General features: G+C 49.4%; 1 protein-coding gene across 1 annotated transcript in view; it reads left to right on the forward strand.

The window, feature by feature from the left end:
• WSCD2 (WSC domain containing 2) overlaps positions 1-12,504 on the forward strand; it is a 91,986-nt gene extending 79,482 nt beyond the window's left edge. The window contains exons 8-9 of the mRNA XM_081203098.1: positions 2,900-3,100; positions 11,089-12,504. Of these exons, the coding sequence (XP_081059224.1) occupies positions 2,900-3,100; positions 11,089-11,441 (554 nt within the window). The 3' untranslated portion in view covers positions 11,442-12,504. The remainder of the gene's footprint in view (positions 1-2,899; positions 3,101-11,088) is intronic.
• The last annotated feature ends 5,005 nt before the right edge of the window (positions 12,505-17,509 follow it).

The following is a 17,509-nucleotide window of genomic DNA, read 5'->3' on the forward strand; positions in this document are numbered from 1 at the left end:
AGAATGTTGGATTATTTGATTGTTTGATTATTTGATTGTTGTTAGCCGCCCTGACCCCGGCTTCGGCTGGGGAGGGCGGGATATAAATACAATTATTATTATTATTATTATTATTATTATTATTATTATTATTATTATTGCTATGAGATTAAACCTATGGAACTCATTGCCACACGATAATTGTGGTGGCCAATCATTATGACTGTTTGCTTCTGCTGGCCAGATATCAGAGATGGTAGCTGGCGGTTGTTTCTTCTGAGCCAGTCTCCGCTTACCTCGCTGGGTCAAAGCATATCCGAGCAATGAGTAAAGTAGCTTCCATGAAACTCTTTTGTGCATGTTCTAATTGAAAGAAGCAAATTACATGTATGTAATTAATATCTTGTATCTCCTGCCATCTGATCTCTCCCCGTTGGCTAGAAATAGTAGCTAGCATGGGTTAGTGTCCCAATCTGTCCTCCCTCCCAACATCGCTGAGCTTTGTCAGTCTTTGACTGTGTTGACTGAGAGCCAAACAGATGGTTTTCAGATGAAATTGTGCTGACAGATGCCCACTGTCTGCCACAAAGGAAACTGGTTACTTGGCTAACTGATGGAGGGATTGCAAAGGGAGTCCTGTCCACCCCTCAATTGAAGGGATGCTCACCCAGGGCTTCGTTCGCCTTAAATGTCACTTGCAGAGAAGCTGGACCCTCGCAAGGAAGCAGGTCAATGCAGGGAGGCAGGATGCAGAACATTCCAGGTGTCCAGAGGTTGGAGCCTTCAGGACCCTGGAAAGCTCCAGAGAAGCAGAGGTGTTGCGCCAGCAAAGGGAAGGAACAAACCTTATGAGGAATGACAGAGGGAGTCGGGGATGTTTAGCCTGGAAAAGAGCAGCCTGAGAGGTGACACGATAGCTATCTTCGTGGCCATATCTGGAAGGCTGTCCCAGGGAAGATGGAGCAAGTTTGTTTTCGGCTGCTCCAGAGGCTGAGACCCGAACCAATGGGTTCAAATCATCAGAAATGAGATGACAACTAAAATGTTAGGAAGAACTTCGTAAGAGTTGTTCAACAGTGGAACGAACTACTTCAGAGGGGGGTGGACTGTCTTTCACCGGAGCTTTCAAAGCAGAGGTTGGATGGCCACCTGTTAGCGATTCTTTAGTTGTGATTCCTGCACCGCGGGGGGGTTGGACTAGATGGTTCTTGGGATTCCTTCCGGTGGCGTATAGAGTCATGTTCAAGGTGCTGGTCTTGACCTTTAAAGCCCTTTGTGGCTTAGGCCCCTCGTATTTACAGCGCCGCTTCTCTTGGTATGCCCCGCAGAGGACCTTAAGGTCCATGAATAACCATAGTTCAGAGGTCCCGGGCCCTAAGGAAGTCAGACTATCCTCCACCAGGGCCAGGGCCTTCTCAGTGATGGCTCCGACCTGGTGGAATGCTCTGTCCCATGAGACTAGGGCCTTCCAGGATTTAACCTCCTTCCATCGGGCCTGTAAGACAGAGCTATTCCACCTGGCCTTTAATTTGAATTCAGCCTGATCTTTTATTTCCCTTCCCTCCCCCTCCACTTTTATGAAGATTACCCGCTCTGAGACCCCACAGCTTATTCTCCCCTGGCCTCCTCGCTGGCCCAAGTAGGACTAATTCAGCCAGCCAGCCCTGGTGACTATCTAATGCTTATTAGATGGATTTCCCCCAAATTGATTTCTGAACTTTGAATTTTATTGTTATTCATGTTTTTATACTGTATTTTATGCTGCTTTTACAATTAAGTGTTTTAAATTTGTTGTTAGCCGCCCTGAGCCCAGTTTTTGAACTGGGAAGGGTGGGGTATAAATAAATATTATTATTATTATTATTATTATTATTATTATTATTATTATTATTATTATTCCAACTCCACAGTTCTATAATTCACCTAAGCCCCAAAGTACCAGATGATGGATCTCATGTCACCTCTTAGTCCCCTATTCTCCAGACTAAACATCCCCAACAGACCATTCCTCTGTTTCTCTGGAATGTGGCATGAGGCCATCACCTTCTGTTCAGCTACTGTGGCATTGGGTGCCCCCTCACACACCCACACACCCCAGTTTCTCTTCTTTCTTTAATGAACAAACTGCTATAAAGCCTCAAGATGAACCAGTCTGTGGAGAGAGACAAAGGCCATTTGACATTAATGGGCAGGATGGTTACAGATGTTGGCTGGTTGGCTTTTCAAATGTTTTCCCTCACTTTAAGAATTCTCGCCCGAGCTCCTCTCTCTATCTCTCTGCCTCTCTCTCACACACACATGCACACAAACCACCGTTTTCTGAGTTATGAGGCCCATTGAAATGTCTTAGCCAGGAAGACACAATTGAAACAAATCTCTTTGACCCTCACTGCGTTTGGCCCTGTTGGGCAGTGGTAAGGGAGAAAAGGATTTGTGTTTGTAAGGAGCCACAAAGATGACAAGGAGAACGCAGGAAAATCAGCTGGTCGGAGATAGCAGAGACAACATTGCTGAGAATTAGGGAATGTGTGGGCTTTACGGACATTTAGAGCAGGGGTCAGCAAACATTTTCAGCCGGGGGCCGGTCCACTGTCCCTCAGACCTTGTGGGAGGCCAGATTATATTTTTTTGAGGTGGGGATGAACGAATTCGTATGCCCCACAAATAACCCAGAGATGCATTTCAAATAAAAGGACACATTCTGCTCATGTAAAAACACGCTGATTCCCGGAACGACTGTGGGCCGGATTTAGAAGGCGATTGGGCCCTGGGCCATAGTTTGCCTACCCATGATTTAGAGGGTAAGCTGTTTATTGGGTCTTCTTTCATTCTTCCTCTTCAGCTTTACTCCATCTTCCCATATTTGTCCCTAGAGCTCATTCTTTGCGCTTCCTTTTCCTCCCCCCACCCCCCACAACAGGGTTCAAAGGTGAACGGGACCACTGGCGAAGTGGGAGGACAATCTGCATCAAAACTCACGAGAGCGGGCAGAAGGAAATTGAGGCGTTTGATGCTGCCATCTTGCTGATCCGCAACCCCTACAAAGCGCTCATGGCTGAATTCAACCGGAAATATGGAGGCCACATTGGGTTTGCTGCTCACGCCCACTGGAAAGGGAAAGGTAAATATGGGGATCCACCCCACCAGCTTCTATCTGCTTATTAAAAGATTATTTTTTTAACCTACCTTTTAGGGCACAGTGCCCTCACAAGGCGGCATGACAAAACTCTCAAAAGCACACAAGCACAAAGTCTGGCCATATTTACACCACATATGTAAAACACTATGGCCTGCATAGGGATGTGGGTGGCGCTGTGGGTTAAACCACAGAACCTAGGACTTGCTGATCAGAAGGTCGGCGGTTTGAATCCCCGCGATGGGGTGAGCTCCCGTTGCTCAGTCCCAGCTTCTGCCAACCTAGCAGTTCGAAAGCACGTCAAAGTGCAAGTAGATAAATAGGTACCACTCCGGCGGGAAGGTAAACAGCATTTCCGTGTGCTGCTCTGGTTTGCCAGAAGCGGCTTAGTCATGCTGTCCACATGACCTGGAAGCTGTATGCCAGCTCCCTCGGCCAATAAAGCAAGATGAGCGCCGCAACCCCAGAGTCGGCTACGACTGGACCTAATGGTCAGGGGTCCCTTTACCTTTACCTTTACCCTGTCAAATAACTGTATCGTTGAATGCATCACCAAAGTTTCAACTATCCATGATATAGCCTTAGGCTTAGGGTTTTTGTTTTAGTGGAAGAATGTTGCAGAAATGTGCAGACCTGAAATTTAAGACTAAAAGAAAAATGGAGAGAGCTGCAATGAACGGATCCAACTGTCCCTGGTCAAGACACAAACTGAATGAATTCCTGCCCCATGTCTTGACCCTTGCAAGGGAATTTAATAATAATAATAATAATAATAATAAATTTTATTTATATCCCGCCCTCCCCAGCCGAAGCCGGGCTCAGGGCGGCTGACAACACTAAAATAGTGCAACATTATAAAAACATCATAAGAATTAATTAAAATCAGAATTGATGGCAACCATAAACTAAAGTATTGTAAAGATTGCCAAAGGAGGGAGTCAGGCTGTGCCCTAACCAAAGGCCTGGTGGAACAGCTCTGTCTTGCAGGCCCTGCGGAAAGATGTCAAGTCCTGCAGGGCCCTTGTCTCTTGTGACAGAGCGTTCCACCAGGTTGGAGCCGCAGCCGAAAAAGCCCTGGCTCTAGTTGAGGCCAACCTAACCTCTCTGAGGCCTGGGACCTTCAAGATGTTTTTATTTGAGGACCGTAAGTTCCTCTGTGGGGCATACCAGGAGAGGCGGTCCCGTAGATACGAGGGTCCTAGGCCGTATAGGGCTTTGAAGGTTAAAACCAGCACCTTAAACCTGATCCTGTACTCCACCGGGAGCCAGTGCAGCTGGTATAGCACCGGATGAATGTGATCTCGCAGCGAGGACCCCGTAAGGAGTCTCGCTGCGGCATTCTGCACCCGCTGGAGTTTCTGGGTCAGTCTCAAGGGCAGCCCCACGTAGAGCGAGTTACAATAATCCAGTCTGGAGGTGACCGTCGCGTGGATCACAGTGGCTAGGTCAGGGCGAGAGAGGTAAGGGGCCAACTGCTTAGCTTGGCGGAGATGAAAAAATGCCGCCTTTGTTATAGCTGTAATCTGCGCCTCCATAGAGAGGGAGGTATCGAAGATTACACCCAAACTCTTGACGGACGGTGCTGGCACTAACTGCACCCCCGCAAGAGATGGGAGTTGCCCCCTCAATCCCATATCGTCCCGTCCCAGCCAGAGGACCTCTGTCTTCGAAGGATTTAACTTCAACCGGCTCCCACGTAACCATCCAGCCACAGCTTCCAAGCATCTGATCAGTGTGTCTGGGGCCGAGTCAGGATGGCCATCCATCAACAGATAGAGTTGGGTGTCATCAGCATACTGATGGCAGCCCAGCCCAAAACTCCGGACAAGCTGGGCGAGGGGGCGCATAAAGATGTTAAAAAGCATCGGGGAGAGAATCGCACCCTGAGGCACTCCACACACCAAGGAGTGGCGGGATGACAGTTCCCCCCCAAGCGCCACCCTCTGTCCCCGACCAGAGAGAAACGAGCGCAGCCATTGAAGGACTGTGCCCTGGATCCCTACGTCGGCGAGGCGGTGGTCCAGAAGTTCGTGATCGACCATGTCGAAAGCTGCTGACAGATCTAGAAGAATCAGCAGCCCCGACCCGCCTCGATCCAGCTGTCTACGAAGATCATCTGTTAGGGCGACCAGAGCCGTCTCGGTCCCATGACCAGCGCGGAAGCCGGACTGGAATGGATCCAGAGCCGATGTTTCATCCAGAAACCTACCAAGCTGTTCAGCAACCGCTCTCTCAATCACCTTACCCAGGAATGGAAGATTCGAAACTGGGCGGTAATTGGATAGATCTAAGGGATCTAATGATGTTTTCTTTAAGAGCGGACGCACCACTGCCTCTTTCAGTTCCCCTGGGAATGTCCCGGTGCCAAGGGACAAATTGATGATATCCCCCAGGGGGGCCCGCACCTCGTCTGGACATGCTCTAATCAGCCAAGACGGGCACGGGTCGAGAGGACAAGTGGTGGGCTTTCCAGCTCGGAGGAGTCTGTCCACATCGGCTGGGGATATCCGGTCAAAGTGGTCCAGTACTGGACCCGAGGACAGTCGAGGGGCCTCCAGTTCCTTTATTGTATCCAAATTGGCAGGGAGGTCATGGCGGAGCGACAGGACCTTCTCCGCAAAAAAGCTCGCAAATGCCTCACAGCTGTGTGTCGAATTGTTATTTAAATTTGGCTGTCCTTCGAGGGACGTTAAAAACCGAATTATACTAAATAATTGTGCCGGGCGAGAGCTAGCGGATGCAATGGAGGCCGAGAAGTAGGACTTCTTAGCGGCCTTCACTGCCATCTCGTAGGTTTTCATAAAAACCCTATAAGATGTTCTTGAAGCTCCGTCACGGGCACCCCGCCATACTCGCTCTAGCCGTCTGAGGTCCCGCTTCATTTTCCGGAGCTCCTCAGTAAACCAGGGAGCCCGGTTTCTGCGGGGTCGCAGAGGGCGCTTAGGTGCGATCTCATTGATGGCTGCCAGGAGCTGGGTATTCCAGCCCTCAACAAGCTCAGTCAATGAGTCGCCAGGGGGAGAAAGGTCCCGCAAGGCTTGGCGGAATCTATCAGGGTCCATCAGCCTCCGCGGGCGAGCCCAAATCGGCTCACCACCTAAGCAGGGTGGGGGTGGAACATCAATCCTGGCTTTCATAGCATAGTGATCAGACCATGGCACCTTCATTGAAGGAAACATGATCACATCTATACCAACGCCAAAGATCAGATCCAGCGTGTGGCCTGCTTGATGTGTGGGGCCCGAAACAAACTGGGAGAGCCCTAGTGTCGCCATGGAAGACACCAGGTCCAGAGCCTGTGAGGAGGGAGTGGCATCGGCATGGATGTTGAAGTCCCCCAATACCAATAGGTTAGGGAACTCCAAGGCCCAGCCGGCCACCGCCTCCAGCAGGCCTGACAGGGTGGCTGCTGGTGCGCTAGGTGGCCGGTACACCAGCCAGACAGCCAAGCTCACCTCGGAGCCCCACACTAGGCCAACACATTCAATGCCGGGGATCGATGGCGGTGGTAGAGCCCTGAAAGAACAATCTTCCCGGATTAACAATGCCACCCCTCCCCCCCGGCCCACAGTCCGTGACTGGTGGAGGACGGAGAAACCCGGGGGCGCCATCTCTCGTAAGGTAACAGTTACCCCTTCGCGCACCCAGGTCTCCGTCACACAAGCCAGGTCGACCCCCTGCGAGATGATGAAATCTCGCAGGGTGGCGGTTTTGTTGCCTATAGACCTGGCATTGCACAACACCAGTGACGGAGGTGAGTAATCCTTTCTCACCCTACCCTCGTCTCTCGGGATGGGGCGCAGATTGGAAGGGGTACGAGCATATCCGTATCTCGATCCCCTTCGCCTATACCATCTGCCCCCACCGCCATACCTCCCTCGCCCCTCTACGGTAGGAATCCCAAGCCTCATACTCGCCTCCATTTACAGAATATAAAAGCAAACAAAAAATACACCGAAACAAAACCAATCCCCACCCCACTCAACAAACCATCCCACCCCAACCCAAAATAAGCAAAACGAAATAAAAATACATGGATAAAAAACCACCGTTTCTGGTGGTACAACAAAATAAAAAGTAAAAACACCTTTAAAACATTTTAAAATATATAACACGCTTAAACATTTGCTGCCACAGCAGCAATGTCCTTAGAGTTGTGGCGGTGGTGAGTATGGGGGCCGCCCCCAGGCCCAAGATGGAGAATGGGCTTGCAGGGGGAGCGGTCCTCCCCAAGACTCACCGGCAAAGCGGCAGCAGCGATGTCCCGAGGCCTCCTTGGAGCCTTATATGCTGAGGTGGAGTATGGGGCCCGCCCCCAGGCCCAAGATGGAGAATGGGCTTGCAGGGGGAGCGGTCCTCCCCAAGACTCACCGGCAAAGCGGCAGCAGCGATGTCCCGAGGCCTCCTTGGAGCCTTATATGCTGAGGTGGAGTATGGGGCCCGCCCCCAGGCCCAAGATGGAGAATGGGCTTGCAGGGGGAGCGGTCCTCCCCAAGACTCACCGGCAAAGCGGCAGCAGCGATGTCCCGAGGCCTCCTTGGAGCCTTATATGCTGAGGTGGAGTATGGGGCCCGCCCCCAGGCCCAAGATGGAGAATGGGCTTGCAGGGGGAGCGGTCCTCCCCAAGACTCACCGGCAAAGCGGCAGCAGCGATGTCCCGAGGCCTCCTTGGAGCCTTATATGCTGAGGTGGAGTATGGGGCCCGCCCCCAGGCCCAAGATGGAGAATGGGCTTGCAAGGGGAGCGGTCCTCCCCAAGACTCACCGGCAAAGCGGCAGCAGCGATGTCCCGAGGCCTCCTTGGAGCCTTATATGCTGAGGTGGAGTATGGGGCCCGCCCCCAGGCCCAAGATGGAGAATGGGCTTGCAGGGGGAGCGGTCCTCCCCAAGACTCACCGGCAAAGCGGCAGCAGCGATGTCCCGAGGCCTCCTTGGAGCCTTATATGCTGAGGTGGAGTATGGGGCCCGCCCCCAGGCCCAAGATGGAGAATGGGCTTGCAGGGGGAGCGGTCCTCCCCAAGACTCACCGGCAAAGCGGCAGCAGCGATGTCCCGAGGCCTCCTTGGAGCCTTATATGCTGAGGTGGAGTATGGGGCCCGCCCTCAGGCCCAAGATGGAGAATGGGCTTGCAGGGGGAGCGGTCCTCCCCAAGACTCACCGGCAAAGCGGCAGCAGCGATGTCCCGAGGCCTCCTTGGAGCCTTATATGCTGAGGTGGAGTATGGGGCCCGCCCCCAGGCCCAAGATGGAGAATGGGCTTGCAAGGGGAGCGGTCCTCCCCAAGACTCACCGGCAAAGCGGCAGCAGCGATGTCCCGAGGCCTCCTTGGAGCCTTATATGCTGAGGTGGAGTATGGGGCCCGCCCCCAGGCCCAAGGTGGAGAATGGGCTTGCAGGGGGAGCGGTCCTCCCCAAGACTCACTGGCAGAACAACAGCAGCGATGTCCCGAGGCCTCCTTGGAGCCTTATATGCTGAGGTGGAGTATGGGGCCCGCCCCCAGGCCCAAGGTGGAGAATGGGCTTGCAGGGGGAGCGGTCCTCCCCAAGACTCACCGGCAAAGCGGCAGCAGCGATGTCCCGAGGCCTCCTTGGAGCCTTATATGCTGAGGTGGAGTATGGGGCCCGCCCCCAGGCCCAAGATGGAGAATGGGCTTGCAGGGGGAGCGGTCCTCCCCAAGACTCACCGGCAAAGCGGCAGCAGAACTGCACAAGTTCAGCCAAAAGAAATAAAACCAGACTGGTCTGCACTCGCAGCTCCAGGCTTTAAAAATGCACCTAGTCAGCTTCTTGCTGGGTTGCTGTAGCTGTCAGTTGTACTACCATGTGGTCAGATGGGCAAATCTTCAATGCCCACCCTAGTGCCAGGCTACAGGATTACCCTGCTCCCTTCCTTCCGATTACACTTTTCCTCCTCGCTCCCCCAAGCTAAAGTCTATGTGATTTTTACTTTATTTAAAAAAAGGAAAAGTTCTGTGTTTTTGTTCCATGGCATTAATTTTATGATATCCCTTGGATCGGTTCCAAAGCAAAGTTTTATGTGATATGATTATGCAAGGTGAATTGTCCCGCTTCTGTTTAATGGAACAGAGAGTCCATTTAATAATTCAGAGGTGGGGGATAAAACACAGTTCAAGAGGATTAATAAGGGATGTGGGGAGGGGAGGGTGGACAAGGTTGTCTTTTCCTCAAGGAGGCGAAGACGAAAAGTTCAAGGGTCCAAACTTTTCCTGCACCGCAAATGAGGCATCGGGCCCGTTACAGTTGCAAACGGAATTCTGGCAGATTATATCTGGTTCATTATCCATTTTATCACCCGATTTTAATGTGAGGATCAATTAGCAGGAAACCTCAGGGGTAATTGAAAGATTTCCTCTCCTTCTTTTCTAAAGCAAGGGAGCATGTTTAACTGAGCCCAAGACCTGGTGGCCAACGGAGCAGCTTGCTAATGAGATCGTATCAATCATCAACAAAAAGAGCCTAGCCAGGAAAGGTTTTTTCTTAGGGAATGATGCGTTTATGGCAACAGGGGTAAGGTAGACATGATGAGATGACCCTCCCAATCAGCCCCGACCCTGCAAAAGAGCATTGATTATATTGGACCCACGTCAGGAGCTGATCTGCCTGGAGCCAATAACTCGTTCCTCTCTGGGTTGCTGCCCTGGTAGTGAGGTTGGAGCAACCCTTATAAACAGGTTCCGAGGTACACAGAATCAAAGAATGGAAGAGTTGGGACGGATCCCAAGGGTCTTCGAGTTCTGCAATGCAGGAATCACAACATGAGTGATTCCAGCCAACCAGGCTGGTTATTATTCATTATTATTATTATTGTTGCATCTACAGTAGTACCTCGGGTTACATACGCTTCAGGTTACAGACTCCGCTAACCCAGAAATATTACCTCGGGTTAAGAACTTTGTTTCAGGATAAGAACAGAAATCGTGCGGTGGCAGCATGGCAGCAGCGGGAGGCCCCATTAGCTAAAGTGGTGCTTCAGGTTAAGAACAGTTTCAGGTTAAGAACAGACCTCCATAAAGAATTAAGTATGTAACCAGAGGTACCACTGTATATCCAACTTTTCCTCTAAGCAGCTCAAGGTGGCTGTCATCTTCGCTCTGCTTATCCACACGAGGAACCACAGAGCTCCCATATAGTCCTACTTCAGAACATCTCTACAAGAATTCAGGCTTCCTTTTCATCGTTGGGCTTCTTTATCCAACTTGCTACCCCAGTTTGCTACCCCAGCTTATGTTCCACCAATCTCCTGTAGGTTTGCCCCAGTCCCTGGGACACACACACACACACAGACAGACAGACTAAAATCTGTGTCTTGTTGCCTTCTTATTTGTTCAAGTATAAGAGGGCTCTATCCTCTTATCTCTGTTCCCTCCAAACCCATAGCAAGGGTGTAGACATGGGGAAGGAATTCATTCAGGTTTGTGTTTTAAGCAGGGACAAATGAACCTGTTTATTGCAGCTCTCTCCATTTTTCTAGCCTTAAATTTCTGCTCTATGTGCAGCTGTTTAAAACTGTTTTCATGGATGATTTGATTGTTTTGTTCCTTTTGGGTTTTTTAGTGTAATATAAATTTTATGTGGGGGGGGGCGGGGATGGAAAAAAGCAATTAAAAAAAATCTTGTCTTGGGTCTCAGGAAGCAAAATATCTCTGGCCCGCCTCCCACTCATACCTTTTTGAAGCTGAGCTATATCCAGGTCTGTTCAGAGACTAATAATAAATAATAATTTTTTATTTATACCCCGCCCTTCCCGGTTCAGAAAACTGGGCTCAGGGTGGCTAACAACAAATTTAAAACACTTAATTGATACAACTACCTCATTTCTACCATCATGGACAAAGGGCAAGCTGTTTCTAATGTGTGTCTGTTGTGGGTCCCATTGCACTTGGCACCAAATGTGCTCAGAATACCACTCTGTGCCCTGCTGCCGATTAACAGGATGCCCCCCTCTCTTCTTTCAGAATGGCCAGAATTCGTCAAGAACTATGCCCCTTGGTGGGCGACGCACACCCTCGACTGGCTCAAATACGGCAAAAGCGTCCTGGTGGTGCACTTTGAGGACCTGAAACAAGACCTCTTCATTCAGCTCAAGAGGATGGTCAGCCTATTGGGCATCGCAGTCCTTGAGGACCGTCTTCTGTGTGTGGAAGGCCAGAAGGATGGGAACTTCAAGCGATCCGGGCTCAGGAAGTTGGAATACGACCCCTATACCCTTGAGATGAGGAAACTGATCAACGGCTACATCAAAACAGTGGACACGGCCCTGAAACTCAGAAACCTCACGGGGGTACCAGAGGACTATTACCCAAGATGATGGTCGTGTTGGGTAGGGACATCTTTCGGCTGGGAGGAACGGGATCTGCCCAGGCAGGTGCGGCTTGGTTTCACCTGGCGAGTCACTATTTCCACCCAGTGGGTGGCCCTTTTTCGGACCTCTGCTGCTCGCGGTTAACGAATCCCCTTGCATGAGCAAATAACAGTCAACATCCACCATTGCCAGTAGAAGATGCCTTGGCAAGCCCGCCCACACAGATCTACGTTCAGAAGGGACCAACATTAACATACGGATGGGGGAGGTTTGCAAAATGAAGCTGGATCTTTGCTGCTGCTGTTTGGAAGAGTGATGTCTCTCCTGCCCCACTTCATAATACGGATCACCTCAGCTCTGTTCCAGATGGTTGCAGTACCCAGATCTTTTGGGCCACTGCAGAGGCGTTGCTGGGGCCTTATCCAAGCCAGGCAGTTTTCTATTCCTGGTCAAAAACCCGTGGTCCGTTTGGCTGCCCTGACGCTCCTCAAGATTCAGGTCTTTCATTCAGACCTGGCTGGCACTTGTACGCACGTCCTGGGTTCCTCTGCTCTGTACAATTGAGCCTGGTTCACATATCTGCACACAAACACCTGGTCTACTCATACAGTACAGTACAGTTGCAGACCTGAGGTGGTTGAGTGGGCTGTACCACTTTAAATTTCAGCTGGAGGACGCCATTTTTTAATTCCCTTCCAGTGGGGCGGGAATACAACACACAAGTTCCTGATTTGTTGGTGATTGGTAGTTCAGGGATACAAGGTCGCCATTCTCTTCCTGTTGCGGACTTCATTTTCTGCTTGTAGGGGAGCGTCCCAAAAAGTGGTACCACCCACCCTGAGCATTCTACCTCCTCATTACAGGAAGCTGCCTTACACAAAGTCAGATTCTTTGTTTGGTTGAACCCAGGACCTTCTGTGCGCATGGCCGATGCTCTAACAGTGAGCTATGGCCCTTTCCACATTCCCAGAGTTCCCTGGGAAGAGGGACGCATTGTTAAACCACTCTGGGAAGTGCAGATCTGTGAGGGGAATGGGGGTCTCCTCATTCCAATCCCACTTAACTACCTGGGTCATCGCCTTTTATCGCATTCACTTGGGAGGCATCAAGGCTTAGTTCACATGCCTCCATGTCCAGAGCTGTCCTTGATGATGTTTGGTGTGTGGCACAGGTGTGTGGAACCTGTGACCCCTCCAGATGTTGGCGGACGACAGCTCTCATCCTCCCTGGCCATTGGCCATGCTGCCTGGGGCTGAGGAGACTTGTAATCCTACAAAATCTGGAGGGTTACAACAGCCTCATCCCTAACACATGGAATTCATGTATTCTGGGATGGATTTGGAAGCTGGGACAGGAAACCCAGCCAGATGGATGGGCTATAAATAATAAATTATTATAATATTATTTATTAATTATCTTCTCTCCTATTCACTTTAGTAAGATCGGAGTCTAGTTTCGCAGAATTGAAAATATGCCACCCTTTGCAGCATTAACACAGCAACTTGGGGAAAAGCTGTGTAACTTTCTAGAATTATCCAGGATGCCTGTGGCAGACTGGATATTCCCCTTTATTGATCCCTCTAAACAAAATAACAACATGGAAGTCTGTAATGTAAAGATATAAAAATATTGTTTACTTACATAAAGTTGCAGACTCGATTCAAGCAGAAAATATCAGTGAAATAAGTAAATCAGGCAAAATATCCTTCTAGATTACAAAATACATGGTTTAGATCAGTGTTTCCCAAACTTGGGTCTCCAGCTGTTTTTGGACTACAACTCCCATCATTCCTAGCTAGCAAGACCAGTGGTCAGGGATGATGGGAACTGTAATCCAAAAACTGCTGGAGACCCAGGTTTGGGAAACACTGGTTTAGATCACCTTCTCCCTACGGCTTCATGACAAGAGAGTGACTGTTCCTCAGGTGTGAAGAAATGATGAAGATTATCTTCCTATTATTACCCTTCTCACCTGGGCAAACAGAGGATGTGACCTCACAGAGTGCCCTCTAGGAACTTGCAGGGAACTCTATGTGTCCTAACCCTTTTCTCACCTGACAAACATGGAATCTTATATTTATATTTTGAATCTCCCTTCCACTTGGCCAGTTGCAGTGGCAAAAGCTCACTACAATGACCTATGAAACTGATTAAATTACCAGCATCTATTTCTCTTTGCTTTCATACCTCCTAGGTGTGCATGCACAAGGCAAAACGCCACAGTGCTCCAACCTGGAATAAGGGCCTCTTAGGAGCCAGGAGGTTAAAAAAAGACCCAAAAGGATGAGGTTTGCAGAGACCTAGAAGAGAAAATGGCCTCCAGTTGATAGAAAATCCCCAGGTTGTGGCTGTTCCCTCACTGTCATTTCTCAGTCTCTACAGAGCATCTCAAAAACGACAAGCTTTTTGCAATTCTCCTTTTTTCACAAGGAGGTGAAGGTGAATGAAATATACTTGGAGTCGAGAATGGATTTTATGCTCTTTATTCAGCTCATAGTGGTGAAGAGGAATGGAAGTTCCCCCAGAATGTCTGCTTTATATACATTAGTTACACATTGGGCCCCACGTGATTGGCTAATTCCGGGATTCACCTGTAGGCCAATCAGGTTGCGGATTCACTTCCTTTTTTGGGGGGGGGGTATAATATTTATTCAAAATTTAGGATTTCAAAAATAAAAAAGAACAATACAAAATATAAAAAAGAGTACAACAATAACAGAAAAAAGGAAAAGAAGGTATAAAAATACATTCAATTAAGAAAAAAGAAAATTAAATAAAAAAAGAACAGATTAAACCTTTACATAACTCTTCCTTTACTTATTTCCTTGACCTCCTCACACCTCCCAATTTTGTATTCTAATTCAAATCGTTTTTTCAGCAAATCCTTCCAACCTTATTTTCATTTAAGTAATTTAATTTAAAATAATATAGTTTAACGTCCTCTCTTTCATCACTTTCATCAATTCATTTTTACTTAATGCGGATTCACTTCCACCTGGAGCTGGATTGGGTGGCTCCTGTGGACCAATCAGACTGCTGCATTCTGGACCCTATTGTTCTAGGACCAATCAGACTGCTGCATTCTGAATCCTATTGTTCTAGGACCAATCAGACTGCTGCATTCTGAATCCTATTGTTCTAGGACCAATCAGACTGCTGCCTTTTGGATCCTATTCAACTCAGTACATAACAGTGAAGCAAATTGTATTTGCAGGGTCAGGGGGGATGGAACCAGCCAGGAATGTAAAAGCTCTGCCCACGATCCAGTGCATCTCAGATTGAGATGAGGCGCAGGACAAAGAGGCCCCACTTCCCAGCTCGACGCCTCCTGCCCACATGTAGACGCAAAAGCCATATGTCGAACCCAGATTCTTTTCTATCTCCAGTTAACTTAGATCCAAAGTCTTGGCTGCACAATTCTCTCTCCATGTTCAAGGACAGCAAAGATATTTCTGCTGCAATGACGGATGTTGCAAGAGAACTCTATTTTTTTATGCACCTTCGTGGGGGGCGGGGGGGACCCACAGACCGTTTGCACTGCTTGGGGCTGCTGCTGCTGCTGGGGTGTGTCGATGCTGCTCTCTACATTGGCTTCTTATTTCCTCTTGCTTTTATTGTTTTGATGTTTGACCAAAAGGCTCCAACAGAGCTCCTGTGTTCCTGAATGTATTTGATAAGGAGCAACAGCAAAGTTATTGCGGGGGGCAGGGGAGTGTGGGGGTTTTTTTGTGTGTGCTTTGAGCCTTTGTGAAGCAAGATTATTTATGGGTTTTCTTTGTTTTTTTGGAGACCAAATAGTTGTAGTGAAAATGATATGATTTCTACCCTTCCCCTTCATTCGTGGGGTAGCCCCAAAGCTGCCGGACTCTCTCTAAACAATCCTCAGGTCAAATGCCGCTCATTAAACAAACGTTTTCTTAATATTTCTACTGTGTTCTTGGGTGTCTTTTGTGAAGTGCCCTCAAACGTCAGATGTTTGATCATGCTGATGTTAAAAAGTGCGCCCTATGGAACTATGTAGCCCAAGTGCCGGGGGGGGGGGGCGAAGCATTCCCCCTACACAGCACCCTTCAAGTTCCCCTATTTTCCAGGGACAGTCCCAGATTTACAGAAGCCATCCCAGTTTCTCATTTGACCCCGGAATGTCCCGCTTTTTTCTTTTCTCCTATTTTGATTGGAGTAATGTTGTATGGTAAGACGTCCCTATTTTCATTGGAGGGTATGGAGGGCTATCAATAATGAAATAATAATAATAATAATAATAATAATAATAATAATAATAATAATAATAATAATAATTGAATAGGACATCCCTATTTTCATTGGAGAGATGTTGGAGGGTGTGGAGTTCTCCGACCCCCAAACCATTTGAAGGCAGCCTTGCACAGGGAAGTTTTTGAATGTTTAATATTTTATTGTCTTTTTATATACCATATTTTTTGCTCTATAAGACTCACTTTTTCCCTCCTAAAAAGTAAGGGGAAATGCGTGTGCATCTTATGGAGTGAATGCAGGCTGCGCAGCTATCCCAGAAGCAAGAACAGCAAGAGGGATTGCTGTTTTCACTGCGCAGCGATCCCTCTTGCTGTTCTGGCTTCTGAGATTCAGAATATATTTTTTCTTGTTTTCCTCCTCCAAAAACTAGGTGCGTCTTGTGGTCTGGTGCGTCTTATACAGCGAGGTACATTTGCAGCCACCCAGAATGACTGGGGCCACCCAGTCAGATGGGTAGGGTATAAATAATAAAAATATGATGATGTTGACGCTGATGATGATAAATAGGACATCCCTATTTTCCTTGGAGAAATGTTGGTGGGAGTGCCTCTACACCGTGCAAGTAGGAACGAGAGCATAGTCATGTACATCTTTGCCACTAGAGGTCCATGTTTCCTCGGTGGTTTAGAGTGCCTTTGGCCAGCTTTGTCTTATTCTCCAGCTACAACTCTTCTTGGACTGTAGTCCAGGCACTGGTAACCACAAGGCTTGATTACTGCAATGGGTTCTTTGTGGGGCTCCAGGTGGTGCAGAAAGCAGTGGCCAGATTGCAGGTGGGGACAATCTAGCCAAGAACATGTGACGCCATCGTGGAAACACCTGCATTGGTTGCCTACCTACTACGAAGCCCCAAACAAGTTAGGTCCAGGGGGCACCCTGCTATCCCAACTCAGTCATCAAGATCGTCGGCAGGAGCGACATTGGCCATTCCATGAGTTGCACTGGCTCTCCCCATGGAAGTTCACCTGGCGCCTTCATTATACAGTGGTACCAGTGGCGTAGCGTGGGGGGTGCAAGGGGGGCCGGCCGCACCGGCCGCAACATCTGGGGGGCGCTCGCCGCCTCCAGAGTCGCCGAAGAGCCTCGGGCGCAGGCTGTAGCAGAGCCCCATGTCTCGCGGAACCGACGAGCTGGCAGCGGCTCTCAGCGCTCGCCGCGGTCCCCGTGCGTCAGGGCCGCGGAGGGCGCGCCAGGCAGCCCCTCCTCACAGCCCCGCAGCCGCCGCCGCTGCTGCATCTGCTGGGCCATGTTGCATTTTCCTCGCCTCTCTGCCCTCCTCCTCCTCCGGGAAAGCGGCGTCGTTTGGGCGGCAGCGCCAGCGGCAACTCGCCTCAGATCCCCTGACGTGGCAGGTTGGGGGTTAGGGGCGCAAATTACTTGCCTTGCCCCAGGTTAGGGGGCGCAAATTACTTTCTTTGCCCCGGGTGCTGACAACCCACGTTACGCCGCTGAGTGGTACCTTAGGTTACAGACGCTTCAGGTTACAGGCACTTCAGGTTACAGACTCAGCTAACCCAGAAATAGTACCTCAGGTTAAGAACTTTGCTTCAGGATGAGAACAGAAATCGCACGGCAGCAGCGGGAGGCCCCATTAGCTAAAGTGGTACCTCAGGTTAAGAACAATTTCAGGTTAAGAACGGACCTCCAGAACGAATTAAGTTCTTAACCCGAGGTACCACTGTACACCTTTAGGCGCCAGGCAAAAACGTTCCTTTTTAACCAAGCCTTTGGTTGATTTGATTGACATCCTATGCCCTTTTAAAATGTGGTGTGGTGGTTGTTGTTTTTTTTTTGGGGGG

The sequence above is a fragment of the Podarcis bocagei genome (genome assembly GCF_964188305.1).
Source record: "Podarcis bocagei genome assembly, chromosome: 7".
Lineage (NCBI taxonomy): Eukaryota > Metazoa > Chordata > Lepidosauria > Squamata > Lacertidae > Podarcis > Podarcis bocagei.